This window comes from Pteropus alecto, unplaced genomic scaffold (assembly GCF_000325575.1).
Source record: "Pteropus alecto unplaced genomic scaffold, ASM32557v1 scaffold125, whole genome shotgun sequence".
NCBI lineage: Eukaryota > Metazoa > Chordata > Mammalia > Chiroptera > Pteropodidae > Pteropus > Pteropus alecto.
Window position 1 is genome coordinate 8772650 of NW_006436888.1, and position 10334 is coordinate 8782983.

Consider the following 10334-nt stretch of genomic DNA (forward strand, 5'->3'; position numbering starts at 1 on the left):
GTTCCGAGGCTAGGTGTGGGCCCTGGGGATGGAGGTGCAGGTTAGAAGGACCCCTCCTCCAATTCCACCTCTGGCCCGTGTGTCCTCAGGAGCCCAAGTCCTCGGGGCAGCTCATGGCCGAGTGGGGCCTGGACGACGTGGACTATCTGTTCTCGGAGGCCGACTACCACACGCTGACCAACTACAAGGCCTTCAGCCAGTTCCTCAGGTGGGCCAGGGGCTGGCACCGTGGCTGTGCCTCTGCGGGTGGCCAGAGGGACCGAGCTCGGCTCGTGGCTGTCAGGCTGGCACTGACCATGCCGGGCAGAGCTGGCCGGAGGGCAGGGACCCCTTTCACTTTAGCACGTGGTCCTGCCTCCCTCGTTTGCCCTGCGCCTGGGAGTGGTGGCCCCAGCCAACCCCACGCCCCGCTCAGCTCCGGAAGACACCAGCGTCTGCTACAGGCCCCTCCCTCTGGCCCGGCAGGTCTTGCAGAGTCTGGAAACCCAACTAATTAGAGGCTCGCCAGTGACACAAGCAGAGATGCAGGGGTGCTGCGGGGGTGGAGGCTGCTGTCTCAAGCTTTGTTCTCCCTTTCTGCTGAGTTTTCCCAACCTGAAGCGTGGGGCTGCTGCACCTGCCCCAGGTGTAGGACAAGGGGTGCACCCTTTGGAGATCAAAAATGGTTTTACTTTTTTATTTAATTTTTATTTTTTATGCCTACGGCACCTGGTCTTTTTAGGTGGTCTCCCATCCAAGTACTAACCAGGCCTGACCCTGCTTAGCTTCCACAAAGGGGGTTTTAATCCCCTCTGCGGCACCGCCCTCACCCTCCTGCCTTTCCCCCTACACAGGCCACTCATTGCCAAGAAGAACCCGAAGATCCCCATGTCCAAAATGATGACCGTCCTGGGTGCCAAGTGGCGGGAGTTCAGCGCCAACAACCCCTTCAAGGGCAGCTCGGCGGCTGCAGCTGCAGCGGCAGTGGCTGCAGCCGTGGAGACGGTCACCATCGCCCCCCCGCTGGCCATTAGTCCCCAGCAGGCGCCCCAGCCTGTGCCCATCCGCAAGGCCAAGACCAAGGAGGGCAAGGGTAAGGCCGTGGGTGTGCAGGCACCTAGCCCTGCTGGCAGAGGCCCTCCCAGACCCTGTGGCCTCGGGCGGCTGTGGCAGCTGGGGCGGTCTCTATGGAGGAGCCCGTGCCTTAGTTGACCTTGCCCACCCTGCCTTTCTTGGCTGTCCTGCAGCGATGTTGTAGCTTCTGTCCTTCCCCGCTTTTGGGGCTGGGGGAGAAGCGGAGGAGATGCTGCCCAGAGCTTTAGGGGTTTTGCCCTTGTCCCCTCTGACTTGGAGAAGGGAGAGAGAGGGGAGACCTTGGCTGCTGGGATTCGGACTCTCTGGAGTTTGAGGCTGTGCCATTCCCAGGGAGAAGGGGTCCAAGGTTAGCCCGTGACCCCTCTTGCCTGAACACCGGGCCCCTGGGGTAACGGATGTGCCTGAGAATGGCTCTGGGAGGCTTGGAAGGAGGTACAGCTATGAAGTTGGACTCAGTGGTAGGTGTCTGGGTGGTGATGACAGGGACAGCAGAGGCTCTCTGTGACTTGGGGTCCCAGGGGAGGGATGTCTCCTGGGTGGAGGATTTGTGGCCCCATTGCAGGTGGGGACATTGATCTCCCCAAGGCTCTCAATGGTAGAGTCACCGGCAGCTCAGCCTTTCTCGGTACCCTGATTGGATTCGGATGGGGGGCCGAGGGGCCTCTGGGACCCCTTGTTTTGACCCCAGGAGACTTTGTTTTCTGGGATGATGCACCCCTTTGCCAGGTCCCCGCAGGGCCCGGGGTGGGTGGGGGGAGGCAGAGCGACATGGGGTAGAGCCGCTCAGCCTGCTTCCCTGGCGGGCCTCTGTCCAGGGTCCTGCCCTGCCTGCCTGGCTTTCTCGTTTCCTCTCTAGCTGCTGAGCTATTGATTCTGTGGGCTGCCTACTCAGAGCCTGAAAAATTGAAATAGATTTTCCGTGGTGGTGCCAAGGTTACAGCTGGGCCCCCAGCCCCTTCCTGCAAGTGATGTGGCTGGGGGAGGGCCCTGGGCATGGCCGCCTGCCTCCAGCCCCCATCTTCCCTGCTCAGCCCAGTGAGGAGGCTGCTGGGGGGTCATTACTCTTCAGGCAGCTAATTGTCAGTGACCTCCACCCTCCTGGCACTCGGGAGCCAGTGTTTCCCAGGGGGATTGGGGGGATGGTTTTGAGTGATGCCCACGTGGACTGGGCCTGGGGATAACCCGGACGGAGGCTGGTGGGAGAGGCAGCATGGCGGCCGGGGCAGAGCCTGGGTTTGGGTTATTCTGTCCCCCATCCACACTGTGCGACTGTCAGTAGGACTTCACCTCCCAGAGCCTCCATCATCCCAGCTGAGGGGCGGTGGCGGGAGCAACCCTGTGCTGGTCGGCTTAGCGTGGGGCTGAGCTGCTTGCGGCTGTAAGCGTTGTTTATTCCACGGTGACTTTTCAGGGCCTGGGGTCAGGAAGAAGATCAGAGGCTCCAAGGACGCCAAGAAGAAGGGCAAGGGCAGAAAGGTGGCCGGACTCAAGTTCCGCCTCGGAGGGGTCAGCGGCAAGAGGAAGAAGGGCTCCTCGGTGAGCGTGGGCGCGTGAGTGCGAGTGCGTGTGTGTGTGCGAGCGTGAGTGTGAGCATGGCCATGCGTGAGTGGGTGCGTGTGTGATTGTGCATATCTGTGAGCATGGGCATGTGTGAATGTGAGCACGTGTGTGTGAGGATGGGCGTGTATGTGCGAGCATGTGTGTGTGCGTGTGTGTGTGTGTGTGTCGCATGTGCATGCCATGCGAAGGCAGAGGTGGCCATGGAAAGAAACCAGGGCTGTCAGTTCGTTCTGAAGTCACCTGGGGGCAGGTCCTCCCTCTCTCCCATTCTCTCTTCCCATCCTACATGCGGGCCTGCTGGGCCTCAGTTTCCCAACCTGACTGATGAGGGGTTCAGACAGGGTCCCTCCCAGGGCCCCTGCAGCTTGGACTCTGGGTGTGGAGCCCACTCTGCTGAGCTGGGGGCTCAATCTCGGCTCTGGCAGTCACCAGCTGCCACTCCATCAGTGCAGGAGGTGGGAGGGTCAGCTGGCCCTTAGGAGTCCTGATGGGACCTGGATGCCCGTGTCTGCTGGGAGGCTGGACCCCAGGAAGGTGACATGTAGGTAGATTAGGCTGGGTTGGAGCCCCAGTGCTTCCAGGGCCCACGCTGGCACCAGGATCAGATTGACTCTAAGGGAGCTCACCCCGGAGCACTTTCTGTCACCTCCCTGCAGGAGGTGCCTTGGGCCCTCCCTTCTCCATAGGTGGGACATTCACACACCCACCTGCACGGGGCACTTGATTCCCTCTCCCAGCCCCAGCCTTGTAGAGGAGCAGAAATGGAGGCCATTTCTTGTCCCTTGGTAGAGGCAAGTGACAGGTCTTGAGTTTAGCTGCTCTGGAGGGGAGAACGGAGCAGCCAGTGTGGACCAGCCTGGAGTTGGTGGACCAGCTCAGCTCAGCAAATATTTGTTGAGCACGCTAATGTGCTGGGCTTTGTGCTCAGCCACAATGGCCTTGCTCTGGAGATTCGGTCTGGAAGGGGTTTGGGCATGTACGCTGGGAGAGAGCCAGTGACAGGCAGAGGAGGCAGGCCGGACCTGGCACACAGGCTGTACAACAGGTTCGATTAAGGAGAGGTCTAGGAAGGCTCCTTGGGCGAGGTGTCCTTAAGGTTTCCCTTTGAGGGATGTGTAGGAGATCGGCAGGGCGGAGGGCACGGCCTGGGGAGAGGTATCGAGGTGGAAAATGAGGCTGGAGGGTGGCGCTTGGGGACAATGGTAGGACATCAGGCTCGACCGGTGCGTCTCTAGCCGGGTGGAGAGAGATGAACCACAGAGACACTGAGCCTCTGGAGCCTCCACTGTGGCCTGCCCCACGCCCCACGCCCAGCGAGCGCCTCGGGAAGAGCGCCCCGCACGGCTTTGGGCTCACAGGGCCCTCTCCCGCCCTGCAGAGCGAGGAGGACGAGCGGGAGGAGTCGGACTTGGACAGCGCCAGCATCCACAGCTCCTCCGTGCGCTCCGAGTGCTCTGCGGCCCTGGGGAAGAAGAGCAAGAGGAGGCGCAAGAAGAAGAGGCGTAGGACTTCCTGGGAGCAGGGCCCCCGGCTGCCGCGGTGCACGCGGGGCTGCGCCGTCTCCCCGGGGAAGCGGGGGAGGCAGCCTCTGGCCTCGGCCTCTCCTGGCCTCGGCCGTAGTTCCCCTGTGCTCCTTCAATCATCCTGGTCCGTCAGGAGAGGGGGGTCCTGTTCCAGTGAATTCCACGGCTAAATTCCACACCTAAGATGCGAGCCGCCCCAGGGCATTCGCACTAGCGGGAGGGGGGCACTGGAGAAGGAAGTGCCGCTTAACCTCCTCCACCATCCGCCCACTCGGTCGTCCACTCCTCTACCCATCCGTCCCCTCGTCCCCATTCTACCAGCCTCCCTCTCTCCACTCCTTCTTCCCTCCCGCCCTTCCTTTTAGCCGTCTTCCTATTCATTGTCTACCCATCTTCCTCTTATCCATCTTCTAGCCATCTCTTCACCCCTTTACAGCTCAACCATTACATTTGTTCACACCGTCTGTCCACCATCCATCTGTCTAACATCTGCTCAGCACCTGCTGTGTGCCTGTGCGGCCTGGGGTGGGGAGCGGTTGGGAATTGGGAGTGGGGATGAGTCTTGCATGACCGCCTCTGCCCCCTCCCCAGTCGATGACGGTGACGGCTATGAGACGGACCACCAGGACTACTGCGAGGTGTGCCAGCAGGGCGGGGAGATCATCCTATGTGACACCTGCCCGCGGGCCTACCACCTCGTCTGCCTGGACCCAGAGCTGGAGAAGGCTCCCGAGGGCAAGTGGAGCTGTCCCCACTGTGTAAGCCCTTGGGGGAGCCTGGCCTGTGGGGCCTGTGCCTGGCCCCTGGGCCCTTGTGTGGGTTGTCTTGGGGCAGAAGGTCGGGAGGCGCCGAGTTGAAGGGAGGGAGTCCCACCCTGGTGGGGGCGTCCAGCCCAGCTGCCCCTACCTGTGCTCCCCCCGCCAGGAGAAGGAGGGGGTCCAGTGGGAGCCCAAGGAGGACGAGGAGGAGGAGGACGAGGCGGGCTGCGAGGAGGAGGAGGACGACCACATGGAGTTCTGCCGCGTGTGCAAGGACGGGGGCGAGCTGCTCTGCTGCGACGCTTGCCCCTCCTCCTACCACCTGCACTGCCTCAACCCGCCGCTGCCCGAGATCCCAAACGGTGAATGGCTCTGCCCGCGCTGTACTGTGAGTGTTACGCCCGTCCCGCCCGCGCCCAATGCCCCGCCCACCGCCACGCCCACCACAAAACCGCCACGCCCACCAGGCCCGCGCACACGGCCTGCCTTCTCCCCTCAAGGCCCTGCCCGGCAAGGCCACGCCCACTCAAAGTCTCCACGCCAGCCGGGCCACGCCCCCACCAGCACCACCCCGCCCACCAAAAAGGCCCCGCCTCCGCTGGCCCAGGCCACGCCCACGAAAGGTCCCGCTCTGCCAGCCGCTAGCCTGAGCCCGAACCCTCTCCCGCCACAGGTCCCCACACGCCTCGAGTCCTGCCCACCGCCTCACCCCGACTCGCTCTGCTTCTCAGTCCCTGTAAGACTTAGGTGCAGTTTTGTTACCCATAAATCTAGACCTGAAAACGGAGCCGCTGTGAAAACAGACAGGTGGTGGTGATAATCGTAGCCCCACCCACTGGTTATTGGGCAACCCTTTAACACTTACTGAGTTTCCAAGTACCAAGCCTTTTGTTATTCCCATTTTTAGATGAGAAACTGAGGCTCAGGGAGGTAAAGTAACTTACCTAAGGCCACACAATGGCACAGCTGTCCACTCAGACCCACTCTGGACCTGGTTTCTGTCCAATGGCTGGGGGCAGTGAGAGGATAGGAGTCCCCTGGGGCTGGAGCCTGTTTCTGCAGGGAGAGGAGAGAACCCCTCACTGACACCCCCAGTCACCAAATGTCCCTATGTTCTGAGTTGTACCCCCAGACTCACCCCAGTTCTGGATCTCCCACCCCTGTGGTCCTGGGCTGTGCTGTGGCCAGCCCTCGGTTACCTGTGTGCATCTGGGCTTATGGGGTGTGTGCGTGTGCGTGTGCATGCGCGCATGCATGCACACGTGTGCATGCAGACCCACACTGCCCGTCTCCTGTGTGCAAAGCACACGTGGGCTTCTGAGGACAAGGCGGTGTCGTGGAGTCACATGGTGCTTTCTGACTTGGGAAGCAGTATAGCTCCCTGCCTGCCACAGGAGCCTCAGGGTGGGGACCTTTGGCTAAGCCCTGAACTTGGGGACCCTCCTCTGTCCACAGTGTCCCCCACTGAAGGGCAAAGTCCAGCGGATCCTACACTGGAGGTGGACGGAGCCCCCTGCCCCCTTCATGGTGGGGCTGTCGGGGCCCGACATGGAGCCCAGCGTCCCCCCACCCAAGCCCCTGGAGGGCATCCCAGAGAGAGAGTTCTTCGTGAAGTGGGCTGGGCTCTCCTACTGGCACTGCTCCTGGGTGAAGGAGCTGCAGGTGAGACACCTGGATGGGCGTGGCTGCACTAAGGCTCAGCTCCCCGAATGCGGGACATTGTCGGGAGTTGGGGAGGGGGAGACTGAAGGTGAGGATTGTCCGGCCTGGGACCCTGGCTGGGGGATGAGGGAGCTGGGTCGGGGGATGAGGGGGCCACAGCACGTCTCCCTCTTGTACCCTCTGGGAACAGCTGGAGCTGTACCACACAGTGATGTATCGGAACTACCAAAGAAAGAACGACATGGACGAGCCACCGCCCTTTGATTACGGCTCTGGTGACGAAGACAGTAAGAGCGAGAAGAGGAAGAGCAAGGACCCTCTCTACGCCAAGATGGAGGAGCGCTTCTATCGCTATGGCATCAAGCCCGAGTGGATGACGATCCACCGCATCCTGAACCACAGGTGTGTGCCCGATGGGGCGTGGCTCTGGGCCTCGCTGGAGCTGGGTGCCTGCAGGCTGGGATGCACCTGTCCGCTCTGTAGAGTGGGCACGGGGCCATGTGTCGGTGCAGTGGGGGCAGGAGGAAGAGGCCATTTGACTATGCCTGCAGGCTGGGATGCACCTGTAGAATGGGCACGGGGCCATGTGTGGGTGCAGTGGGGGCAGGAGGAAGAGGCCATTTGACTGTTCGCCTGGAGGGGTTGTCATGCACATTGACACGCGTGTCATACTTGGAGAACAGTTCCAAAGTCATAAATAAAAAGGGGCAACTTAACGAACAGCCTGTGAAACTTGCCCCAAGTGGTTTGACATCCTTGTGTTCCTGGGTTCCTGCTCAACTTAGTGCTTGATACCTGTTGGAGGGTCCCAGAGACCAAGGTGAACCTGACACATGGAGGGCGCATATCCTCATTTGCTCCGCATTTATAAACGACGGCTGACAACACGGAGCGCTATCTATCCCAAGCGGTAGCGCTTTATTTCTGCCTTTCTTTTATGGATTTGAGAGCAGGCACAGCAAGCTGAAATCACTTGTCCAGAGTCACACAGCCAGGAGGTGGCGGGCAGTCTCTTCTGATGGCGGGACTTGCTTCCTTGGCTACTGTTCCCAGCCCCCGCACCCCTGTAACAACTCTTTGTTGAGAAATCTGGAAGTTCCCAGGTGGTAGTGATCAGAGGCTGCAGAAGGCTGGAGGAAGAGGCCGAGGCAGGAGGCCTGTGGATCCTGTGAGCCTGGCTTTGGTTTAGTGGGTGATGGGAGTTCAGGTGCTTGAGAGCGGGCGGTGGCCGACAGGTGGGTGCAGGGCGGGGCCCTCAGTGCCTGCTGCACGGTTGCAGGCTCAGAGCTTTGAACTTGCCACCTGGTCTTGACACATGGGTTCTACCTCGGAGGAACTTAGGTAGGATCTGGCAGACCACAGGCTTCTTGAGAGGCAGCAGCCGGGTAGCGCAGAGGTTAAGAACCTGAGCCATCTGCTCAGATTCCGGTTCTGGCTCCCGTTTTCTGGGCTCTGTGCCTCTGTGTTTGTCATATAAAATGGGATAATGAGAGAGCCCTGTGGCGCTGTCGTGGGCATGAGGGAGTACGCCAGTGCCAGCTACTGTGGCCTTGGCCTTTCCTCGGAGGGGGTGGGAGCATGTGAACAGCCCTCACTGAGAACGACCCTTAGAAAGGGGGTCAGTTCCCATGGGAACCGAAGCCCCCATTGGACTGACCCACAGTTTTTTACCTTTGTTAAACTGCACGTCGAAACGTAAGTGGCAGTCACCCTCTGTCTCCAAAGCAGGGCAGGTGCATTTCCCCCAAACTTTTTACCCAAATGAGGTCTGATTAACAATCAATTATTTATTGAGAAAAATCCATCAGTTTCCATGGTGACTGGAGATTTATCTTTCTCTTAATGGCCTCCAGGCTAGTCACCACCACTTAGGTTAGCCGCAGTGTCTGGCCCGCTGGCGCTTCCTGGCTTGGGGTCCCGATCAACTCAGGTTGGGCGAGTGGCCCTGAGGCCCCTCCCAGGGGCTGGAATCAAGCTGAAGGCCATGGTGCTTCTCTAGAGTCCCCTTCTATGTTGCTGGCTTGGTCATCAGGTCCCTGTGTCCCCAGGGATCTCTAAAAGAGGGCATGTCCTTGTCTTTTTTGTGGAGACAGGCCCTGGACTGTGACGTTTGACTTTGAAGTTAGAGGATGAAGGCCCCTGGTCAGGAGAGAGAACTGCCCAACTCAGAAATTCAGGATTTCTTTGTCCAGACACCGTGAGGGAATGTGATTCGGGGTGCAGCCGAGGATGCAAAGGACGCTGGCTCTTTGCCTCTCTGCTAGCACGGCCTCTCTGCCACCCTCGCCCTCCTTCGCACTGGCTGTGTGGCCTGGGGCAAGCTGCCTCTCCTCTCTGGAGCACCTGCCCTCCCGCTGCCCTCCCGCCTGGGGCCAGGGTCCCAGGCAACGGTGGGAGCAGGAGGCTCGCATCCTGCAAGGTGCATTTCCTGGACTCTTAACTACAGCTGCTGCCCAAGTGACCCTCCCTCCTCCGCCATCTGTCTGCTGTGTTGCAGCTTCGACAAAAAGGGGGACGTGCACTACCTGATCAAGTGGAAAGACCTGCCCTACGACCAGTGCACCTGGGAGATTGACGACATTGACATCCCCTACTATGACAACCTGAAGCAAGCCTACTGGGGCCACAGGTGGGCCGCTGGCCTGGGCCCCGCCCCAGGGCTCTGGTCTTCTACGGCCCGAGCTTTGCTCACCCGCATCTCATGCTCTTTCCAGGGAGCTGATGCTGGGAGAAGATGCCCGGCTGCCCAAGAGGCTGATCAAGAAGAGCAAGAAGCTCAAGGATGATAAACAGGAGAAGCCGCCGGACACGCCTGTCGTGGATGTGAGCAGGGGAGGGGGCAGCGGGGTAAGGTCAGCAAGGCCCGCCACCCTAGGCTGGGCAGTGGAGCAGGTTGTGTTCTCCAGGGGACTCTACCTTGGGCCGTCATGGCCTGTACGCACAGAGCCATGCCCGGGGCCCTGCAGTTCAGACCACTAATGCCTGGGACCCCACGGGACAGGATGACAAGACCCAGCCCCTCCCTGCAGGGGAGACCTCACAGGGAGGTCCCTCAGCCTCATTCCCCAGCCCTCGGGGGCTCAAGGCCTTGGTTTCCTGTCTCAGTTGAAATGTGGATTACCCAGGCACAAACCCGGGGGGCAAGTAGTCTTTATCAGCTTGTGAATTTACATTACTTTAGATGAGCTAATTTCCAGTGTTTAAATCAAAAAGTGTCTCTAACTTCAGGGGTGCCACAGCTGATATCCAAATTACACGCCATTCTTATCTTTTCTCTGGGAGGGGACCCCCAGTTTGCCCCTGGGAGTTTTGCACTGTCAGGGAGTAGAAGATTGACTTATTTAGCAAACCCCTCTGGGGTGTCTGCCAGCACCTGGCCCTGGGCTGGCTCTGGGGACACAAGGGCCCTGGATTTGAGAAGTGCCCATCTCCCAGAGACCCGTGGCGGATACACACAGAACGTTTGTCCTGGGACTATGGGGTGCCAGGGAAGGCGAATGGGTCTAGTACGTCAAGGGAACTTCATAGGGGAGGTGGCCTTGAGCCACAGGATAAAAGAGGCACAGTGAGTGATGTTCTGGATCAAGCACACGAAGTACCGTAGGCATGCGTCAATGGTGTTCTCATGTCCTGGGCGTGGAGCAGGACCAGTGTAGAGACCTGGGCTTAAAGTCAGAGAGTCTAACACTTGTGAAACTGTCCAGATAGGAGAAGTACAGGGCAGAAGTACAGGTAGCCACAGTGGGAACACCTAAGC

General features: G+C 59.9%; 1 protein-coding gene across 1 annotated transcript in view; it reads left to right on the forward strand.

Annotated features, from left to right (window-relative positions):
• CHD5 (chromodomain helicase DNA binding protein 5) overlaps nt 1–10334 on the forward strand; it is a 48043-nt gene that overhangs the window by 9337 nt on the left and 28372 nt on the right. Inside the window, exons 4-13 of the mRNA XM_025048537.1 lie at nt 90–208; nt 834–1072; nt 2486–2610; nt 4013–4136; nt 4749–4915; nt 5082–5303; nt 6371–6577; nt 6768–6979; nt 9075–9206; nt 9292–9400. Coding sequence (XP_024904305.1) covers nt 90–208; nt 834–1072; nt 2486–2610; nt 4013–4136; nt 4749–4915; nt 5082–5303; nt 6371–6577; nt 6768–6979; nt 9075–9206; nt 9292–9400 — 1656 coding nt within the window. The remainder of the gene's footprint in view (nt 1–89; nt 209–833; nt 1073–2485; nt 2611–4012; nt 4137–4748; nt 4916–5081; nt 5304–6370; nt 6578–6767; nt 6980–9074; nt 9207–9291; nt 9401–10334) is intronic.